This window comes from Xyrauchen texanus, chromosome 12 (assembly GCF_025860055.1).
Source record: "Xyrauchen texanus isolate HMW12.3.18 chromosome 12, RBS_HiC_50CHRs, whole genome shotgun sequence".
NCBI classification, from domain to species: Eukaryota; Metazoa; Chordata; class Actinopteri; order Cypriniformes; family Catostomidae; genus Xyrauchen; species Xyrauchen texanus.
This window is the reverse complement of record NC_068287.1, coordinates 26,539,101-26,558,148: the sequence shown is the minus strand read 5'-3', so window position 1 is coordinate 26,558,148 and position 19,048 is coordinate 26,539,101. Positions and strand designations below refer to the sequence as shown.

At 35.9% G+C, this 19,048-nt stretch overlaps 2 protein-coding genes across 4 annotated transcripts; one reads left to right on the top strand and one right to left on the bottom strand.

Annotated features, from left to right (window-relative positions):
* Window positions 1–300: 300 nt before the first annotated feature.
* Window positions 301–9,804, bottom strand: LOC127652928 (sesquipedalian-1-like). 3 transcript variants are annotated; one of them, XM_052139385.1, is made up of 4 exons: window positions 9,638–9,804; window positions 6,503–6,619; window positions 1,863–2,166; window positions 301–1,726 (listed from the first exon to the last, which is right to left on the bottom strand). In XM_052139385.1, exons 2-4 carry the CDS (start codon window positions 6,581–6,583, stop codon window positions 1,251–1,253), a joined length of 861 nt encoding a protein of 286 aa, XP_051995345.1. In that variant the 5' UTR covers window positions 6,584–6,619; window positions 9,638–9,804; the 3' UTR covers window positions 301–1,250. The 3 variants fall into 3 exon arrangements, with proteins under 3 accessions (XP_051995345.1, XP_051995344.1, XP_051995346.1); XM_052139384.1 differs by lacking the exon at window positions 9,638–9,804 and adding an exon at window positions 6,996–7,118; XM_052139386.1 differs by lacking the exon at window positions 9,638–9,804 and adding an exon at window positions 6,996–7,118 and having other exon boundaries at window positions 1,863–2,100.
* On the top strand, window positions 9,101–18,231 carry LOC127652918 (CD2 antigen cytoplasmic tail-binding protein 2-like). The gene is given in 8 exon segments (XM_052139375.1): window positions 9,101–9,121; window positions 14,643–14,718; window positions 15,039–15,171; window positions 15,454–15,611; window positions 15,737–15,911; window positions 15,914–16,288; window positions 17,641–17,726; window positions 17,954–18,231. Coding segments are annotated over 7 exon segments (1,113 nt in total). The 5' UTR covers window positions 9,101–9,121; window position 14,643; the 3' UTR covers window positions 18,065–18,231.
* The last annotated feature ends 817 nt before the right edge of the window (window positions 18,232–19,048 follow it).

The following is a 19,048-nucleotide window of genomic DNA, read 5'->3' as shown; positions in this document are numbered from 1 at the left end:
AATAGCACTTCTCTGGGGAAAGTTTAGTCCAAATATTTTCAGCCTCTTCATCACACATGAGATGAACTTCAAGTTCTTCCAAAGTGTCTGAAAAGACAATAAGATCACCTAGGAAGACTAGAACTTCCTTCAGATTCATGTTCCCCATACACTTCTCCATGACATGTTGAAAGGTGCATCTCAGGAGGCACTCTTTTTGTAGCTTAATAAATGCATACAAACTAACTGTATTTAAGTTTTATTTTTACATTTACTGACAATAACAGCAATAAACATTCAAGTAACAAAAATGCCTGAAAGCAAGAATATGTTGATTTTAAATATTGTGTTTAATATTTCAAATAGTTAAGCATAAATTATTCTGTAGAGTCAAGAGAACAAAGGCAAACGACATCTACATCCCTAAAGAATTGAGGTGAAGTGAAAGAGGAAGATGAGGCAGGGTGTGTATTTTGGTTTGTTTGTGAAACCTCCTGAACATAAAATAAATAATAAAAAAACAATCTGTAAGGCAGAACTATGAAACTATGAAATAATTTTTTTTATGCATGTTCCTCCGCACAGCATCACATTAGTCTGGTGTTTGAACCGAGCCACACTTTACTTCTAATACTTCATTTACATCCTTACTATCAGATAAAACATAAATATTTCTAATTTAATACAAAATGACCAAACCGATTAAAATTGCATACAATTGTATACATTTAGGCTACATCCTTGTATATATTAGAGGATGATAATTAATAATAAAATAATACATTTTCAACTAAGTAATAAATTATTATTTTGCCTTTACAAATCCACAACCAACATGTCATCTTAAAAGAAGACTAATTCTTCTTTTTCACTAGTAATAATCCTGTTTGGTGATCCTTTTCGGTTCAAGAAACTGGGTTATTGCAAATATAACTGCATTTGGATAGAATGCAAACTATTGCAGATGCACTTGGAGGTAAACTACTGGTGATTTTGGTTTTGTTTAATGGCAATTCATGCAACTGGGAACTGTGCTGAGATGTACAGAAACCTGACTGCCAAGAGGAAATGAGAAACCCTTTACCAGAAAGGACACTAGGATCAGTAGTCAGTGGTGCTCCACATACTTTCAGAACCTTAAAAAGACAGTAGAATTCTAATAGTATTTCATTATCTGCATCCATGACTAGTGATGCCAGATAGGATATTAACAATGCAAAAACATGATTTTTTTTAATGCGGATATGTGATAACACTAGTGTGGACTCTAATTAGCCAAGATCAATGAGGTCTTCCACAATGTATCCCTCCTCCTCACGCTTCTTTAGCCAATCGGCTCTTAGCTGCTTAATCTCATTTCCATAGTACTCATGCAGTTTACTGAATTCTTCTAATGGATCAAAGCTCACAACTGGCCACTCCCCATAAGATGGTGCAGCACTATTTAAGGGTGTGACATGGGCATTTCTCTTTGGCCAGACCTTTGGAGATCGTTTATTGGTAGTTTTGAATGGAACAGGAGGGGCATGAAGACTACAGCTGATGGGTCTTTTTGGCATAGATGAAGGTGGTACTGAACTGGTACTGTAGCTCCTCCCATCTCTGGGTAATATGGAAGCCCCATGCATGAAATAAGAATGTCCCGTGCTCCAGGAAGCCATTGTATTATTTGGTACTTTCTCACCCAATGTAGAAGTCACTGCAGAGGACTGTGTGGAATAACAAAGGCCTTTCTCTTTTTTAGCTTCTGTTTTATTCAGAGCATGAAAAAAACAAAAACAATCAGAGTTAAAATACCATTCAAAGAATAAAAGCACTGGCACACTGAAAGCTATTCAAGTAAATACAGACAAAAACACATATAAAAGCACATTTCCACTCACCTTCATAGAGTCTCTCCATGTCCCTGACTATCATTGAAAGGTAGATGTGACCGGAGCAGAGCAGAGCACTGATCCAGCTCTCCTGGCTTAGCTGGTTTTCAGCAGCCAGCCTATAAGTTCGAAGGCCTGGTCCAGTGAACACCAAAGAGAAACAGAACTGACCATCCATCTCACACGCCTGCACCATACAGCCCTCCAAAACAATCACCCCTAACAGATTGCGATCACCTGGACGCTCCTGATAAAACAACAGATTCCCCTTTAACACAAACCAACGGCGCAGGTAGGTTGTGTTCCTCTCTTTCTGTGGAATGAAATGAGACAATAGTTTGGCAGGGGGCAAACATTGTAAGAAAGACTAATTTTAAGAGACAACATAAAAAAATGAATACAGGGCAGAGAAACCCTGGAGATAAGATATAGCATGTAGCTTTTTGTAATAAACCTAGATTAGTGTCACTAATAAAAAATAGGCCAATGTGACACTTTTAATTAGTGTGTATCAAATGATAAATGCAATAGCCCTTTTTCTACAGTGATACCATTCACAGAGAGCTCACCCATTGCTTTGAAATAGGGTAAATCTGGACTCCATAAGACCACAAGTCCTTTTTCCATTGCTCTACAGTCCAAGCTTTATGCTCCCTAACAATTTGAGGTCAGCAGTTTAGTCCCAATACTGTGAGTTCTTGTCACATTGTGCATGTGAAAATGCTCTTAATTTCACTATTAAACATAGCTGTGAGTTCTACTGTCGTTTTTTTACGATGTGACTTAAAGTGTTTTAGTGCTCTCCAATCACAATCATTCAAGATTTTTTCCAGACCACATTTCTTCTGCGAAGCTGGCAGTTCACCACTCCAGGTTTTAATAATGTGTTGGACATTAACCCAATTCCAGTGATTTCAGAAATCTCCTTAGTTGTTTTCTTTGCTTGATGCAGTAACATCTTTTACACGGCCATGGGATACTTCTTCTGACATGGTTGTTTAAGAAATAAGAAGCTACACACTACATTAATTGGGGTTAAAGAATTTTTGCCATCTGAAACAAATTAATAACTGCAATAATGATCCAATCATATGCTCTTAAGTATCTGCTTATTTAAATCCAAACGGCAACTTTTTTTTTGGCCAGGCAATCTTTATAATTATTGTTATTTGAACAAATCTGAGATTATTTACAACAACCATTCATGAAATTGTACTTATTACAATTATTATGTTGATACTGGTTACCTGCTTTTCTTAATACCTAGATAGTATGGCTGCACGATTATGATGAAAATCATAATTGACGATTATTTTGCTTGATATTGTAATTGTGATTCAAATACATTTAGTTGGGCAACTGCATGCCATATCTTTATGTAGACTACACATCTAAAACCAGCTGAGAATTGTTCCTGAATTGTTCCTTTTTTGGTTTGTTCCTTTTTTTTTTTGGTTTACATTTTTTAATAAGTTATACACAGAACGTGTGCAACACAACAATACTAGAATAGAGGGTTGTTGTTTTTTATGCTAAATGACTAATTTAAACAGATTTTCAGATTGTCTTTTGCATTCATGCACACAACAGACCAAAAAAGTTTGTAAATACAAAATCTTGACACTATGAAAATAGGTCTAAATTGAATGACATAATCCTCATAATGACATAATAATTTTAACTTTTCACAATTAGTTAACTGTTTCAATTAAATGTGCAGCCTTAATGCCTAGTATACATTTTCAAAACTCTTCACTATCAGCACAACATCAGTGTATGTGGAATGAACTGTGAAACATCTTGTCAATGCTTTGATACAAAATTAATTCAATGACCTTATCTTTCAAAATTCAAATTGTAGTTTCAAAACTGTAAAATAAACTAAATTAGACAGCATTATACTTTCTACAATAATTTCATATTGAAAAATTCTCAAGGTATAAAAAAAGTCAATAAGTAAAACCTGATTAAACCAGATTTCTCTTTCAGCTGATAACCTACTCAGCTGTTTTGCTTTATTAATGTTGACCATCAATACTGTAAAAGGGGCCAACTTTGTAATGATTGTGCTATGCAAACATGGCTTACAGAGTGGGTAGACTGGCAAGACAAGGAAGAGAATCAGGGATGCGTATGCATAGTGCAAGACAATTATGAGGAAGACCGAAAGTTAGAGTAATTATTTTACTTCCCAAGGTGTAGCATCTGAGAGATTACATTTGATGTGATGTACAGTAGATGAGAACTTGCAGACAAATTCAGAGGACAGTATTGATTCAAACTAGAATTACGCTTTTTAATTGAGTAGTATTTAGCTTTTTTCGTGTGTTGACATTATTGGCCAACTCTATTCAGGAAAACCAAATACAGCCACATTGAAGCATCACATTAGTGTTTTGTTCATATAACTTGCACTGCAGTGCATCCTGCATGTCCTGTGCATGTTTGTAAAAGTTTGTAAAAATCCAAGATGCTTGGCAAAAAAATAAAAAATTATTATACAGGTCATTGTGTTTTGAAGGTCTGTGTTTGCTGGGTGAGAATGTTTGCTATGTTATGGTAGAATGTGCTGGTTTTGAGATACTGCATATATAAAGTGTTTTGATGGTGTTAGTGAATTTGGGTAGAAATTAATTGATGTGTCAAGATGCATGTTGCAAAAGACAACTGTGTGAAATGTTTGCAAAAACAGTCCTCAAGAAAAGCATGTGACTAATTGTTAAAAACTGTAAATCATATAGACCGACTTGCCAGCATTGGTTTGCATGAACTGGTGCAAATACCTTGATCAGGATTCCCGCTAACACACGACATACCAATTAGGTAATTTATTTGTCCTGGCAATTTCATGACTTACTAACAGAGGAAATGTAACTGCAACATCATGGGCCCTTAATTTCATTACCATTAAATTACTAATTCACACCATTGTCTTTACGTCCTCATATTGTTCCATAATGTATTTGTAATATTTGGTTAATTCTGTGACTTAACGCCAACGTAACTGCAACATTATAGGTCCGTAATATAATTACTAATTCTTCCAATTCCACTTCCAAAAACAAACAAAAAACAGCCTGTCCAGTTGCAACTCAGGAAAATTGCATTTCTTTTCATTCATTTTCACAATATAAATTAATAATAATTGAAACCACATTAAATTTGCAATGTGTTATGATGACCAGAATTTGATATATAAATGGTATAAAATGTCTCCAGTCACAACATAGAAAAAGAAAATCTCTCTGAATGTGTTGATTTTCGCAAAGTTAAAACATATTTAACATGATACTCATAAACACTGATCTTATAATAAAGTGATGGATGGTAAATACAAAATTCATACTGTAACATAGCGCATGCTAAATCAGAAATATGCATGCGCGTTGTGCGGAAAAGGACTGTCAGGACACTTTATTTCCCAACACAATATAAAACTGTATTAAGTTATGAACATAACACTAGATTATTTCTATATTTACCTAAAGCCCGACATATAAACAGATATACTGTGGTTTTCTGAGGTAAAACACTGGTTACTTCACAACAAATAAACAACTTTTAATAAAAAAATATTGTGTGTAAAGGTTCCTTTACATTTGGAAACATGCTAAATACATAAAAGCTGTTTTTACCATTATATATACACAACCGGACCAAACCTAAACTGGAGAAAACAGCAGCTGCACCTCCGGGTCAAAGTTCAACAACCACATCAGGTTGGTTAAGTAACATTATTACCTTCTTGAAGTTCTGTTAATATTTTTTGCATCTGTGATTATTTGGCAGCTTTAATCACCTGAAATGTCCGCTAACATTATGACAAATGATGATAATGGAAATGTCCAGGATAAGCTTTTATGTATGTAAATATGTTTGATGCTATCTATCTATCTATCCGTCTGTCTGTCTGTTGATCTATCATCAGTCTGTCATCTATCTATCTATTGGTCTGTCTGCCTATCTATCTATCGTAAGTGATACATTTTTATATTTTTGCTATAATTTTAGATAAGAATTTATTAAAAAACATGTAGATCTTCTGAAGATTATATTATAATGAAGTCATTTACCATTGTAATATATCCTTAAAATGGTTTTAAATTAAATTAACAAATGTAATTCAAGGCATTAGGTGTTAAGCTGGTCTAAGTACAAAAGTCATTTAGGCTTGTAATTTCGTGGCAATAGGTCTAAATTAATTTTATTGTTGCATTTTTCCTCTTTTCTCTGTCAAAATAAGTTCATTAACTTTGAGTACGCATTCGTTATTCACATGCTCGGCTCAACTGTTTAATTAGCCTTTAAATTAATGTTGGGCAAATGAGGACATACATTAGTTTACACTACTGCATGTCCGTCCATAGATTAATCATTAAAAGCAAAAATTACCAATTGGTAAACAATCAATTATTGATCCTCGATGTTGCCACAACGTCGTCATGACGGACTGGCACTGTTCCAAATTTTCGTTGTGGCAACGAATCGAGAAATTTCACTTTTCCGGTTTTCACAACGTTACAGTAGGCCTACAGTTACGTGCAGGCCACGTAATTTGGTTAGATGTGCTAGATATACATTTTCTTTTCAAAATTCTTATTACATCTAATTAACATTAAATAATAATTGGATAAACTGAAACGTCTTACCTTTTTGTAAAGGTAGCCCTCCTTATCTACAGGCGAGGTGCAGGACAGGTAATGGGTTAGAATTTTCTTATGGATCTTCATTACAACGCCACCTGGCTTCCAGCAGTGTCCTACGATCTAGAAATGAAAAGTAATTTAATTACAGTCTGGATCAATCTAATTTGTTATCATCATCATTCTGTTTCTACATTTCGGTTAAGTGAAAAGTGAAAAATAAAAAACATTGGAAATACGCAGAAAAGGGGTCATTCGCAAATTACAGTAACAAATATAATCAAAGTAGGCTACGCGTTCAAACCCGAATAATTGTTTATCCGGTTAACGCAGGATCTGTCAGTTAATCAGAGAGCCGTAAACACACATTGCAAAATAAAAAACGTAAAGTATCGTTTTTACGCATATGTCAAATCATACATAAGTGGATGGTGGCAAAGTATTATTACAGAATGGTGACAGGAAGATTCATGTTTTTCAGGTAAAGAAATCAACCTACTTTTTCAATATCTTACTGTCCGTTGATATATCGAGGCTACATCGCAACGATCTTAGAGGCAAAACATCACTTCAGGTCAAACACCGCCAACTGATGCTGGAATAAAGAAGAGGATGATATAATACGTTTCGTATTACCAGCGCCCGCAGGTATCTTGCAAGTGTTGAACTATAAAAAAAAACGCGACCCACTTCCTGGTAACAAAAGCCGGTGACCTATTCTCTGTAGACTAAATGATGAAACAGCAGCAGCGAAAAAAATACTGAACTTAATGGAAGAAAATAAATGTCAAATATATTTTCTTGTGGAAAAAACAAACAAACAACAACATAATTGCATTCCAACCAAAATTTTTGGTTCACAGAAAATTAGTATTTGTTTCTTGAAAAAAAAAAAAAAAAACTACAAAAAAAACTAAAAAAAAATAAATAAAAACCATTACATCAACTTTCTGTGTTTCCCAAAATATTGCTGATCTATGTTTTTAATACAGGCTCTCATAAAATATTTAGTCCAACTGGAATATTAAAATCATGCTTTTTAATAAAGGCGGGTTTTGCACTCTTAAAGGTGCACTCAGTAATTTTAACTCCTAAAGACATTAATTGCATTCTTCTTGTTGTTCTTTTGGCTGGTCCCATAGGGATCACCACAGCGGACCATCTGTGATCTGCATATTTGACTTGGCACAGGTTTTACGCATTTTGCCCATCCTGATATTCTATAAAGTACTGAAAACTTTTCTCCCAAATTCCAAATAATATATTGTCATGTAGAGCATTAATTTGCAGAAAATGACAACTGGTCAAAATAACTGAATTCATATTCATTTTTAAACAACAATACTAATGTTGAAGAGTTCAGAAACCAATATTTGGTGGAAAAACCCTAATTTGCAATCACAGTTTTCTTGCATCTTAGCATGATCTCTACCAGTCTTTCATATTGCTGTTGGCTTTATGCAACTCCTGGTGCAAAAATTCAAGCAGCTCGGCTTTGTTTGATGCTTGTGGCCATCCATCTTCCTCTTGATCACATTCCAGCAGAGGTTTTCAATGGGGTTCAGGTCTGGAGATTGGGCTGGCATGACAAGGTTTCGGCACAACGAATAGAATAATTTCCTTGTCCTCTCGGACTTTGGGGGAAATGCATATTTGTATTTTGCTGGCCATTTGTTGTCTGCTCCCAGCGGGGCTTGGGACTTCGAGTACCAAAGAGAGGACAGTGGGTATTCCCCACTGAGGCAAACAGATTGATTTCTGCTTTGGCAAATATTTACCAAATACTCCTGGTATCATCCCTTGGCATGACAATAGGTCCGCGCCATAACTCAGGCGGCTTGGGACATATGTCGCTCTCAGGGAGAGGAGATGATGCTTGCTCCATGGAGGTGACGCTTCAGTCTCAACTGTGGCGCTGAATGAATTCCGCCTTGGCAGTTTATATATGCCACATCTGTCATGTTGTCTGAGCGAACCAAGACATTAAGAAGTTAATAAACACAATGTCAAGTGATGTAAGGGAACTTTACAGCTCAAATTATACACAAGTTTTAACAAAAGATTACTGTCAGTGATTCTATAAAATTATAAGCTTCACATTTCTTCCTTTAAACCCTCCAAACATTGGCCACATTCACTTCCATTGTAAGAGCCTTACTGTAACCAAAATTTTTGCTTTTTTATTATTATTATAATTTAAGAAAATATGAAATTATTTTTGTTGTTGTTGTTGTTGTTGTAATCAACATCATGCAACAAATGCTGTCAGTTGATCTTAATTTGTGTTAAACACAGAATATTCCACCATCCAAAGACTGAAGTGTTCCCTCAAAGCAGAAAAGCCAAATGTTAACTGTAATATAAGGCGCTAATTTGAAAAAACAAAAACATATAATTGGGTCAATGGAAGACGTAAATTAGGAACTTGTGGTTGTGTAACATTCAAGCAAGCAGTTTAAGTGATGGATGTGAGGTCAGAAATAATTGGGGGAATTTGGTCTTATAACGCACTGCGATTCTATTGATGGCCTCTAGGGGACGCTAAAGTCTCTTATACAATCTAACGAATGACGTTGTTCCGGTTTTAGTTTACTTGAATGGCGCAGCGGGCACAACAACTACGAGGTAACACATTTTTACCAATTGTGCAACATCTTGTCGACATTGTACCCACTGACCAGTTCATTAAATGTGTTTTCATTTCCAGCTAAAATGTGTTTTGTTTGGTCATTATTAAAATATTAACTAGCTTACTGACACGCTCTGCACGGACGATTAGCTCGCGCAATCGCAATGCATAGCGCTGCAGGGCACCTGCTTGACCATATGATTGTTTTTAAGCGTCATGTTTTGGTTTGGAATAGTGTGCCAAACCAGTGAGTGCAATATATTTTATGCTGGGCTTTCTAGGTTTTAAGAGCTTAGCCTATGGTTCTACTATGAAGACACGCAGTTATCGTATGAATTACAGAAATAAATCGATAGGTTTGTCCTTCTACTTCGATTAGATTTAAAGGGGGCATTGCAATCATATTTATATTTTTCCAAACACTGTTAAGTACCTCAGGGTATTTGCTGCGAGACTCTCAACTTTCCTATGAAGTTTCTGTTGTTGCTTTAATATCTTAAAGGTGCACTCACTAGGGTTGGGCGATCTTCTCCATAGTCCGATCGTCCTGTCGTCAGCCTGTGAGATTTACCTGGGGGTATTATCGCTGGTTGGACGCTAGGTAGTACTATGGGATCATTTTCGTTAAGCTGCGTTCACACTGCCAGCTACTTTGTCGCTGCATGTCGTCAGTGTCTGGTGGTTAGGTCGCTAGTGGTGTGTATGGAGAGTCTAAGCAGCACTGTTTCTTTACAATTAATATTATTATTAAAATATTAGGATCACTTGAGCTCTACCACCTTCTCTCATATTGGCCGTCGCTCCTGAAAGTCGCTTTTTATTTGTATAAAGTTAAGCATTTCTCAACTTTGTCGAGTCGCTGGACATGCCCACATCCGGTCGCCGTCGCTCGTGTTGCCGGAAGTCGCCAACTCTCATTGAAAATGAATGAGATGAGGTAGATTTGTTTGTCTGCCAGACTTCGCCTAAGGCACACAGCTCTAAATGATTTCCTATATAGAATGAACAAACATGAGTCTGGGAATTGTGGATTATGCGGATCAGCAGAAACTGTCGAGCATGTACTAATATATACTGTTATGAAAATTAAAGAGTATTTCTGTTGGAAGAGAAATGGGGATAGGAAATCTTACTCTTAAAACACTGGTGCTTAATGACTTGAATCGTTATGAAATATATAGTGCATTAATGAGATACTTAAGATAGGTAGAACTGTTTAATAGGATATAGAAGTTTATATATATAATTTTTAAACTTTTATTTATTTATCTTTCCCCATTCCATGGTCCACACTTCAGCCCAGTAGGTGGCGCGAATGCACCTATCGTTTGCCAGATGCCAAAAGAAGAAGAGTTATTGCTGCGTGTGCTGGCAGTGTGAACACAGCTTTAGGGTTAAACTTACACAATAAAGCAAGACACCTTGATTTCAAACTTTGAACTTTATTTTGTATTAATTTTAACTAAGTGTTCAAATGAAACTGGAAAAAATTAAGTGCAATTATGTGTGCAGAAATTTTTGAAAGATGGTTTTACAACAGTTGTGAAGGGCAACATCTCTTTGGGGTATTATCTCTGGTTGGACGCGAGGTAGTACTATGGGGTCATTTTCGTTAAGCTGCGTTCACACTGCCAGCTACTTTTTTTCGCTGCATGTCGTCCGTCAGTGTCTGGTGGTTAGGTCGCTAGTGGTGTGTATGGAGAACCTACTTCATCTGTGCATTCTCTGCCGGTTGTGTATTTAGTTGACGGGGAAAATACATTGTTCCTGTTTTGTTCCCTCCTTCATAAAAATATATATATATATAATGTATATATATATTAGGGCTGTCAATTGATAAAAAAATGTAAGCAAATTATTTACATGGTGTCCCGGTTAATTAATCACGAATATCACATATACAAATATTTGCTGAGAAAGCCCTCATATAACAATAATTCAATATATAAAGATTATACATATTTATATCAATATATAATTATACATAGTTATCTCTAAATATATATAAATATATATATATATATATATATATATATATATATATATATATATATATAATAAAAATATTCAGATAATTAAAATGCATTACATTCTTGTGGCAGAAGAGTTCATCATTAATAAGTCAATACAAAAAGCAGCTTTAGAATACAATGTATTGTTTACTACCATATTATTGATCATAAGTAAATCATTGGCATACAGTTCACAGCAATCCATTTCACAAGTGAATTTGTCAATCAGTTGGAGATTTATTATGAGGGCTTGTTTTAGAGCCCGTCAATTTCAACAAGCATCAGACATGCTTGTGTAGCGTATCAGGTGCGTTGCATCATAAACATAAAATGTTTAGTTCACTGTTTCAAGTTAAATATAGTTTAATACTCAATCTTTAAACACATCTTGAGATCCCTTAGTTCGCATTTGCGCTCCTTCAAGTGTTTTGAACACAATAACGTAACTCATGTCTGTGCTGAGTTGTTTTCTTCACTGTATAAACTGTGCGTAGCTCATACAGCTGAAATTTCACTTACTGCCCTCTGGAGTAAACAGGTGGTATTACAAGCTTGCATTTCTCAGGAATCTTCCTTATTATGGTGCGATTAATTGCGTACATTTTTTTAACGCACCAAATTAATGCGTTAAATCGACAGCCCATATATATATATATATATATATATATATATATATATATATATATATAATTATGATATATAATTGATATTGAGATTATATATATTTTGGAATCGGTGAATATTATTGTTTTAGTGATTTTGCACTGAAAATTTTATCAATTTATTTAAAAAATGAAATTTACACTCCAAATGAAACTAAAAGCAATTAAAATAACAAAATGATGAGTAACCACCTTTCCATTTACCGTCATGCAAGTATTCATCTAAACATGCAGGCGGAAAATGACTTATAAAAATAAAGACATATGATATTCACTGAAATATAAATCATGGTTCGAGGTAATCACAGATGTATACGTTGCAGAGTTGTAGTCACAATGAACTGCTTTGTGGGGAAAAAAGCAAACTGAACTCAAAGCACCTCCTGAGCTAAGATGTCTGAGGTCATTTGCAGCACTCATAGATGATACTGTTCTTGCAAAAACAAGAGGGTCCTCTCATGGGACCTGCCATGTTGGGATCACATGACCAGCCAAATACTACTTGCATATGGTGCGTTTCAAACAATTCAGAACTCAGATTTTCCCACTTCCTACTTGGAAAAAAAGACTGGAACATCGGACATCCGACTTGTGAAGCCTGGGTGGTTCGATCAACCCTGATCTCAGCAAGAACTGCCATTTCATATAATTTCCAAGATGGTGGTGACAAATGAGAATAATGTACAGTTGAAGTCAGATGTTTACATACACTTAGGCCAAATATATTTAAACTCAGTTTTTCACAACTCCTGACATTTAATCGTAGAAAACATTCCCTGTCTAAGGTCGGTTAGGATCTTTATTTTAAGAATTTGAAATGTCACAATAATATTAGGAAGAATTATTTATTTCAGCTTTTATTTATTTCATCACATTCTTAGTGGGTCAGAAGTTTACACACACTTTGATAGTGTTTGGTAGAATTGCCTTTAAATTGATTAACTTGGGTCATACATTTTGTTTAACCTTCCACAAGCTTCTCACAATAGGTTGTTGGAATTTTGGCCCATTCCTCCAGACAGAACTGGTGTAACTGAGTTTTTTAGGCCTCCTTGCTCGCACACTCTTTTTAAATTCTGCCCACACATTTTCTATAGGATTGAGGTCAGGGCTTTGTGATGGCCACTCCAATACCTTAACTTTGTTGTCGTTAAGCTTTTGGAGGTTTTCTTGGGGTCATTTTCCATTTGCGACCAAACTTAAATTTCCTGGCTTATGTCTTGAGATGTTGCTTCAATATATCCTCATAATTTTCCTTCCTCATGATGTCATCTTATCTATTTTGTGAAGTGCACCAGTACCTCCTGCAGCAAAGCACCCCCACAACATGATGCTGCCATCCCTATGCTTCACAGTTGGGATGGTGTTCTTCAGCTTGAAAGCCTCACACTTTTCCTCCAAACATAACGATGGTCATTTTGGCCAAACAGTTACATTTTTGTTTCATCAGACCAGAGGACATTTCTACAAAAAGTAAGATCTTTGTCCCCATGTGCACGTGCAAACTGTAGTCTGGCTTTTTTATGGTGGTTTTGGAGAAGTGGGTTCTAAGTAGCTAAGTAGACTTTCAGGTTATGTTGATTTAGGACTCGTTTTAATGTGGATGAAGATACTTGTCTACCTATCTATATCTTACCCATCTTCACAAGGTCCTTTGCTGTTGTTCTGGGATTGATTTGCACTTTTCACACAAAACTACGTTCATCTCTAGTAGACAGAATACGTCTCCTTCTTGAGCGATATAATGGCTGCGTGGTCCCAAGGGGTTTATGCTTGTGTACTATTATTTATACAGATGAATGTGGAACCTTCAGGCATTTGGAAATTGCTCCCAAGAATGAATCAGACTTGTGGAGGTCAACAATTTTTTTCTAAGGTTTTGGCTGATTTCTGTAGATATTCCCATGATGTCAAAGAGGCACTGAGTTTGAAGGTAGGTCTTAAAATACATCCACAGGTACACCTCCAATTGATGCCAATTAGCCCATCAGAAGCTTATTGGCTAATTGCCTAAAGACTTAACATAATTTTCAAGAATTTTCCTAGCTGCTTAAAGGCACAGTGCATGTACAATTCTGACCCATTGGAATTGTGAAATAGTCAAATAAAAGTGATACAATCTGTCTGTAAACAGTTGTTGGAAAAAGTACTTTCATCATGCACAAAGTAGATGTCCTAAATTACAAAACTATAGTTTGCAAATATGAAATCTGTGGAGTGGTTAAAAAGTGAGTTTTAATGACTTCAACCTAAGTCTATGTAAACTTCTGACTTCAACTGTAGATCTACATTTTCTGAAACAAAGACAAACTTTGAAGTGTTTCACTGCACAGAATGTATGGGCATGCAATATACGATAAATATACAAGAGGATATGAAGTAGAACTGTTTGTGTATCAATCAATGTCTACGTTTTCACCTATTTTGCTCAATAAATAGATACTAGATGGCCAACTAACTAGCATTTGGAAGACTGTGCATGTCATTATATTTGACATGGGTACATGTGACCATGACTAAAACTCCCACCTCCGACTTTGTCTGGAATGTGGCAGAAATCTCATTAAATGTCCTATTATTGGACACTGTCACTGATGGATTAAATGAATCATGAATGACTGAATAGTGAATGATGCTGCTGCATCCATGCTCTTAGGTGTCAGTGTAAGTCCAAGTGCACCTTTAAAACACTCCATGATACATTGCACAGGTTACATCGTGCCAATTTGTTATGGAGAGTTTTTTTTTTTTTAATTAAAAGTAATGTCAAATTAGCCACTTATCAAAATAAAATGTTATCAACAGATTAACATGTGTAGTCAAATTCTTCATATCTCTAATAGCATGTTGAAAAGAAAAGTGTCATTTGAGGATGGAGATGGGAAGATTACTTTGGAAGAGGATGTTCCAAAAAGAAAGGTAAGCGCCATATATTTTCTTATACTTTCAATATGTGCTATTTTTTATATTACACAGATAATCTGCCTTGAGAGGAAGCTTTAAAACGGCGCTGTATTTCTAGTTTGATTGAGCTTATTTAAAAATGTATCTTCTGGCATAACATATATTCACATATATTTGTGAATACATTTACATCAAACCTTCCTAGACAATTCACTAATTATTGATTAACATTTATAAGAAATAAAATGTACTGTGTTTGATTATTGATGGAAAAGATTAAACATATTAATTATATTGTAATGCTCTGTTCCATTTTATCCACTGTCTTTTCATAGATGGTTGATGGTGTGATTGGGCCAGGATCCAGATTTAAGGAGAAACACTCTTTAGACAGTGATGAGGAGGATGAAGAAAAGGATGTAGAAAAAAGCAGCAAATACGACATTCTTGCCAGTGATGATGTGGAAGGTCTGGGAATATTTGGTCTCATGCACATTATGAAATAAACTCTTAGCACATTGCAGAATGCTTCTCTTTCACATTTTTTTCCTTTCTTTAAACCTTTGTGTATATTTCCTCTTAAAATGTCAATAAGGCTCTGACATTTGTAAACCTATAAATGAATAATTTTTATGTACCATAAAATGAACATGATAATGAAGAGAAATGAAGCACAAGGTTACTTGTATTTTATTTTTGATCAGTATTACTTCAAAATTACTCATCTTACAGTTTTTATGTGTTTTTTAGGTCAGAAAATGGCAACAATTGACTATGATGAGGGGGTACCCATCACCCCCTTTAACCTTGTTGAAGAAATGCAAGAGGGACACTTTGATTCGGAAGGAAACTACTTTGTCAACAAAGATAAGGATATCAGGGACAACTGGCTGGACAATATTGACTGGGTAAATTTTATTGCACAAATTAAGATAACTTAGAATAAGTTGAAATTTAAATATTAAAGTAATGTACAGAAATGCTTTTCTTTATCAAATGATGTTGCTTAATCACCTTGTTACTCTTCTTATAGGTGAGGATAAAAGAACAGCCAGTGAAAAAGAAGAAAGGCCTTGCAGCTAAACGAAGGAGAAGAGCTGGTGATGAAGACGAAGCAGAGGAGGAGATGCAGCGTGAGAAGCAGCAGAAAGAAATTGACGAAGATGAAGAAGAGGTGGAGAAAGAACCAGCAGAAGACCCTCTGGCCACATTCAACTCATAGAAGCCATCATTGAACTAATGTTGCCTGGAGAAACAGTGGCTGCTGCTCTTCGAAGACACGGAGGTCTTGGAGGACGAAAGAAAAAAGGAAGATCAAGAGAAGAAGAGACTCCAAACAGAGATGCTGATAAACTAGACAAACTGACAGCATTGGCAGACAGACTGGTGGGGATTGGAGAGTTTGAAATTTATCAGCAGACCTATGAAAAACTGGCCTACAAACTGAAAGGAATGAAACAAGGAAAGGCTGCCAAAACAAAAGATAGCAGGGAGGAAGATGATGATGAACTAGACATGTTTGGTGATAAATTTGATGAGAAGCATATTGTAGAAAAAGATAAAGAGAATAAGAACAGCGATAGAGGTGAGAATGAATGTCTTTTTGTGGTTGTGGTGTTGTTTTTAGGTACATTTACAGGTGCTTCTCAAAAAATTTGAATATCGTGGAAAAGTTAAAGTGAAATATTTCAAGCCTTTTTTTTGTTTTAATCTTGATGAATACGATTTACAGCTCATGGAAATAAAAAAATCCAGTATCTCAAATTATTAGTATAAAGAATTTATAATATAGAAATGTCGATCTTCTAAAAAGCATGTTAATTTATGCACTCAATACTTGGTCGGGGCTCCTTTTGCACAAATTACTGCATCAATGCAGCGTGATATGGAGGCAATCAGCCTGTGGCACTGCTGAGGTGTTATGGAAGCCCAGGTTGCTTTGATAGCAGCCTTCAGCTCGTCTGTATTGTTGGGTCAGGTGTCTCTCATTTTCCTCTTGAAAATACCCCAATGATTCTCTATGGGGTTCAGGTCAAGCGAGTTGGCTGGCCAATCAAGCACAGTAATACCATGGTCAGCAAATCAGTTACTAGTAGATTTGGCACTGTGGGCAGGTACCAATCCTGCTGGAAAAGGAATCGGCGTCTCCATTATGCTTGTCAGAAGGTGGAAGCATGAAGTGCTCTAAAATCTCCTGGTAGATGGCTGCATTGACTCTCGACTTGAGAAAACACAGTGGACCAACACCAGCAGATGAGATGGCACCCCAAATCATCAATGACTGTGGAAACTTCACACTGGACTTCAAGCAACTTGAATTATGTGCTTCTCCACTCTTCCTCCAGACTCCGGGACCATGATTTCCAAATTAAATGCAACATATACTTTAATCTGAAAAGAAGACTTTGGACCAATGAGAAATAATTATTTGCAGTAATTCGTGCAAAAGGAGGCCAGTTCCTTTTGCACAAGTATTGAGTTTTCAGAAGGTCGATATTTCTGTATTATAAATTCCTTATTCTAATATTTTGAGATACTGGATTTTTGATTTCCATGAGCTGTAAGCCGTAATCATCAAGATTAAAACAAAAAAGGCTTGAAAAATGTAATTTGATGTGTAATGAATCTAGAATATATGAATGTTCCACTTTTTGAATTAAATAAAAAAATTAACTTTTCCATGATATTCAGATTTTTTTAGATGCACCTGTATCTTAACATTGCAGTGCTGTTATTCTTGTGACTTTGTGCCAGTGTGATGAAGCCACCCAAACAGGTGATGATATAATGAGAAAGTCCAGTTACACACAAATGACTCTGAGACATCCAAGAAAATTTGCGTATTCTGATATGATGTGAATTATTATCTTGACTTCATAAATCAATGCATACTAATCCCTCTTTAATTGCATCCATGTTTTCTTTGTTTTCTCTTAGTGACTGATGAGGTCATGTGGGAGTACAAATGGGACAGTGAGGAAAACTCTGAGCTCTATGGGCCCTTCAGCAGCCAACAGATGCAGGTATGACAATTATAGGTGTTCTGTTTCCAAGAAAATAACAAGCATAGATTTTTTTCTCATATTCTGACATATTACTGACATTTGTTTTGTGTGTTATGTATAGTTAATATCATTGTGTTTCTAGGAATATCAAAGGCAAAATGTTTTAACTTTAGATTTTTAAGTAACAAAAACATTGAATTTTTTTTTAAGTAGTGCCTAATATATTTCTGTATCTTTAATTCCAGGACTGGGTGGATGAGGGCTACTTCAAGGATAGTGTATACTGTAGAAGGGTTGATCAAGAAGGTGCCCCATTCTACAACTCGAAGCGAATAGACTTTGAACTTTACGCATGAACAATCTTTCAATCATGTTACCATCAAAATCAGTTCTGTTTGATTTCTTCAGTCCTTCTGTGAGGACTTTTCTAATCAATTGTTTACTATATTTGTTTTATTTACATACGCTAATATGTGCACCTCTGTTTGATACCTGATGTGTTTTAGAATAAAGATTTTTTCTAGCTGGGCCCAACTTCATTTTATGATTACTACCTCATAGATATTTAAATTAACATATATTAACATGCTTATTTGATATACACAAGCCCATACTTTACAACACATGGTATAGAATGGAAGGATTCTTGTAGTGGCATTTAAAAAATAGTGATGTCTGGTTCATGAACGAATCTTTCTTGTGAACCGGTTCTTTTTAGTGAATGAGTTGAACTAGTTCACCAAATCGGACTGAACCGTTTTAAACAGATCGCATCTCGAATCAACACTGATCCAAGTTACTCTATCTTAACCTGTTAACAGTACACTGATCCAAGGACAGCAGTCCTCGAGTCAGTAGTACACTGATCCGAGGACAGCAGTTCTCGAGTCTGCAGTACACTGATCCAAGGACAGCAGTTCTCGAGTCAACAGTACACTGACCCGAGGACAGCAGTTCTCGAGTCAACAGTACACTGACCCGAGGACAGCAGTTCTGGAGTCAAAAGTACACTGACCCGAGGACAGCAGTTCTCGAGTCAACAGTACACTGACCCGAGGACAGCAGTTCTGGAGTCAACAGTACACTGACCCAAGGACAGCAGTTCTGGAGTCAACAGTACATTGATCCGAGGACAGCAGTTCTCGAGTCAACAGTACACTGATCCGAGGACAGTAGTTCTCGAGTCAACAGTACACTGATCCGAGGACAGTAGTTCTCTAGTCAACAGTACAGAGTCGTTCACAGCGATTTTACTATTGAGTATTGTGCATGCAGATTATATCTGAAGTAGTGATGAGCTGGATCATGGTTTCTGTAAAAAAAGGGTAAGTTGATTAAGA